General features: G+C 42.7%; 1 protein-coding gene across 1 annotated transcript; it reads right to left on the bottom strand.

The window, feature by feature from the left end:
* Positions 1-1451: 1451 nt before the first annotated feature.
* Positions 1452-2886, bottom strand: LOC103729211. The gene is made up of 2 exons (XM_008827201.2): positions 1980-2886; positions 1452-1884 (listed from the first exon to the last, which is right to left on the bottom strand). Exons 1-2 carry the CDS (start codon positions 2643-2645, stop codon positions 1807-1809), a joined length of 744 nt encoding a protein of 247 aa, XP_008825423.1. The 5' UTR covers positions 2646-2886; the 3' UTR covers positions 1452-1806.
* Positions 2887-3738: the final 852 nt, after the last annotated feature.

The following is a 3738-nucleotide window of genomic DNA, read 5'->3' as shown; positions in this document are numbered from 1 at the left end:
AAAATGTCATTATGTGTTCTTCACAAACTAGACAGCAAAAGAAGCATTGGCACCATTATACAGACTGTAAAACAAGTGATGAAAGAGAGAGATAGTGAGTAAGAGAGAAAGCCCATAGCTCTGTAGATTCATTTTGGTGTGTGAGGAAGTATTGATTAAGTGTCAGCTTAATCTGTAATATCACAATAGGGAAAGCAAAAACTTGTGAAGGCTAGCCTTAGAAAAAGAATTCAGGATGTCATAACTACAAGTAAGCACCTGCTTCAGCAATAAAAGAGTAATTTTAATATCTATAAAAGTGTTATGCTTCTCTCTGAATCTTTGGGTCATGTTTTTGTTTAGAAGAGATATATAGACAAAATGAGACTTCTAGTTCTAGCTTTTTGAGAAAGCTCCAGACTGATTTCCAAAGTGGATGTACTGGTTTATACTCCTAGTGACATATTTAAAGCTTCTCTCTGCACATTTACAATAGCATTCATTGTTATTTGCATTCAACTAGTGTGAGATGTTGTCTTAAAGTAGCTTTAATCTGCATTTCTCTGACACCAAAAGATGCTGAACACTTTTCAAGTATTTATAGCCATTAGCATTTCTTTTTTGAGAGCTCCTTGCTCAGTTCCATTGCCCTTTTTAATTAAAAACACATTTCTGTTGAATTTTTGTGGATTTCACTCATTTTAACCACATTTAGACTCCCTTCCCTATCTATACCACTCATAGCCCACCACAGATCTTCACGCATTTTGTCATATATGTTGAGGTCTATCAAGTCAAATTTGTGAACTTACAGCAATGCTGACAACATGCAGAAGATCCACGCAAGGATGACTGTTTTTATCTTTTTTTCTTGAGTTTTACTATTTCAGTTATTTGTATATTCTAGACACACATTCTCTGCAGGGCAAATATTTTTCTCCTATTATATGTGTTATTCTTCATTACATTCCCAGTTTCTTTTCTGTACAAAGAATTTTTAGTTTCATGAGATCTCTATGCTCGTTGTGATTCTTGTTTTCTGTGCTACTTTCCTAATCAGAAAATCTATATCTGTGCCTATAAGTTGAAGTGTATACATATATTTTTACTCTAACAGTTTCAGAATATGATGTTTTATATTGACTTCTTTGATCCATTTAGAGTTGAGATTTTGCAGAATGAGAGATAAACATCCAGTTTTGCGGTTACTTGTCCCACGCTATCGTCTCGCCAGCAAGAACGACGCGGCACACTCAGGATCCTTCTGCAGAAAAGCTTTAATGCATCTTGAGAGGGAGAGCATAAGCTTACAGGGAGAAGACCCCGAATGTCAGAAACCCAGCCCTTATATAGGTTAGTAAGCCCGTCTTGGACGTGGCAACTCTTGATTGGTCGCAAACTCATCAGCCCATATCACGCCACGAGGTAGGCAGAGACTAGAAGGTGGAAAATTACTTCGGGCATGCGTGGCAGGTGGCTCCCCACATCTCCCTCTTTTTACTTTATATGAAGCAAATAGATTTCCCAAAATGAGAGGGTAGAGACAGTGGTCGAACCTCCCAGTTAAAATCTTGATCAGACCATGTATGGGAGTCATCCCTAGGTCTACTCTGGAGCCCAGGATACTCCCAACCTGTCCTCTGCCATTTTTCTAGGAAAGGGAAACTCGGGCAGGCAACCCTTATGCGGAACGACATGTCTCTCAGCGGGACAATGACCCCCTGTGTGATACCTTATTCAACAACCCTCTTTGGGTGCTGTGTTGGACACTCTGCCCAGTGCAATGAACCTAGGTTCCGGGCGTGCAAGAGCTGTCTTGTCAGCAATCTATTGCTTGAGCATGGTCAACCACACGTCAGTGGAAGCCCCATGTTCCAGGGCCGCAAGTGCATGCGCAATAACCACCTTGTCTTGCTTATTTTGGGTTCTGAGTCTGCAGACCATCTATAGGAGAAATACCAGTCTGCAGCAGATGGCCATACCAAACATTTTTACTCTACCTTGTCTTGCTTATTTTGGGTTCTGAGTCTGCAGACCATCCATAGGAGAAATACCAGTCCGCAGTAGATGGCCATACCAAACATTCCCACTCCCACCCATTCCTTGAAGTAGGAAACAGCTAAAGAGATCCAAGATGACAGTCCCTCGGTGAAGGAAAGATCAAGACGTGTGGAGTTGATCTGGAGTACGGCCGTCCTCAGTTCGCGGAGCGTCTGCTCAAATTCAGAAGTCCAATTCTGCAAAATGTACTGAGAAAGGCTCTTAAATAGATTAGCTGCTCTAGTAAAATTTTTATATGGGATAGAAGTAATACATAGGCCAGGGAGCTTCTGCACACACCCCAGCTGTGCCATTTGCCATGAAATATCCAACTGCTCTTGTACTAGATCAATGCGTTGATTGACCAACATAAGGCCTCCTTGTATTTGAGTATTAGCGGAGGTCTGCTTATCTATAGCCAGAAATACTGTGGCGGACAGATCATTAATGCTCTGTGCAGCTTGCACTGAACTGGACAGAGCAAGGGCAGAGGCTGTAACTGATGCTGCAACTGCAGTGGTGGCAATTATAGCCACAACAATGGCTGAGATCCCGAAATCTCTTCTCTGTCTAGATAATGACATGCTATTGGGGGCCTCTACCGGAACAGGTACAAAACGTGGCATTCGGGTCACTATCGCAATGGGGAACCTCTCAGCATCCCAGCATAAGGTGTAATAACAGTCCCCCTCCCCACATTCCAGCCTAGCTTCAACATGGCTTTTGTTGCTAACAATCCAAATAAATGGTGGCCAAACACAGACAGGGGTGGTAGCATAATTTTCATAGGCAAAGGTCTTATATTTAATATCAGTGGTGGTCCAACGACCTGATCCTGAACTCTTGCCTGATGAGAGTTGTTTGCCAAAATTTTCTTGTCAATTATATTTTAACTGTTTTAGCTCTCCCCTGCCTCTTTTTAACATGGCCAGGGGTGAAAGGTCTGTATAGCTTTCATTAGCTCCACAGAGCAACCACTGATCAAAAGGGTTTGTATTAGCTTGGTTGGGGTCCATGACAGTAAAATTTGATCCTCTCCCTATATTGGGAGAAAAAGAGAACAGGCCTTCCATGGCCCACATGGCATCTCTGGATTGGCATTCCGTCCATGGCAAGGCCAATCCTTTATCTTGTCGGCCAGTACAAAACGGGGCCAATTTTGGTTGAATCGGTGGGGCAGAAGTTTTATTAGTAGTGGGAGACCGTGGCCACCACCCATAGAGTACTGTGGGATTTGCCACGATGTTAAAGGCTTTGCCACCAACCATGGCTTCTTTCAACCATGCTGAAGAAAGATTTCCTAGTATAATACAGGGGCTGCTAAAATTATTTCCTTCTACTAGAAAACACAGACTTCCCTTAAGGGGTATAGTCCTGTTTTCCATAAGCTCCTCAATCTGCTCATCTCGGGGTAGATAGGCAAGGCCTAAATTTTTATTAGTTACAAAGAATCTGGGGTAAACTTGGGCATTATACACCACAAGCATAGGCAGCGGGAAGGTTGACATGATTCCCCAGCGTGGTTCCCCTTAAACGAGCCCGACTTCGATTGTCAGGATCATCAGCAGAAGGGGCCTACTCATCTTTACTGGGTGGCTGGGTTGTATGCCTTTCTTGATCCAACAAGATTCGGGTGAGTCTTTCAGGGACCCAAAAAGGATTTTCTTCATTCTGTGGAAAAACACAAACAGCTCCCCTGGATCTTATTAGAATAGGATC

Source organism: Nannospalax galili, unplaced genomic scaffold (genome assembly GCF_000622305.1).
Source record: "Nannospalax galili isolate Female #2095 unplaced genomic scaffold, S.galili_v1.0 scaffold131, whole genome shotgun sequence".
Classification (NCBI taxonomy): domain Eukaryota; kingdom Metazoa; phylum Chordata; class Mammalia; order Rodentia; family Spalacidae; genus Nannospalax; species Nannospalax galili.
The sequence above is the reverse complement of the archived record's forward strand: the minus strand, read 5'-3'. Positions and strand labels throughout refer to the sequence as shown.

Excerpts from the sequence above, each read along its gene's own strand:
- LOC103729211 (XM_008827201.2), bottom strand. The coding sequence starts at position 2,645 with ATGCCACGTTTTGTACCTGTTCCGGTAGAGGCCCCCAATAGCATGTCA. Across the intron at positions 1,885-1,979 it reads CCCAAAATAAGCAAGACAAG|GTGGTTATTGCGCATGCACT; the intron begins GTAGAGTAAAAA and ends AAGCAAGACAAG.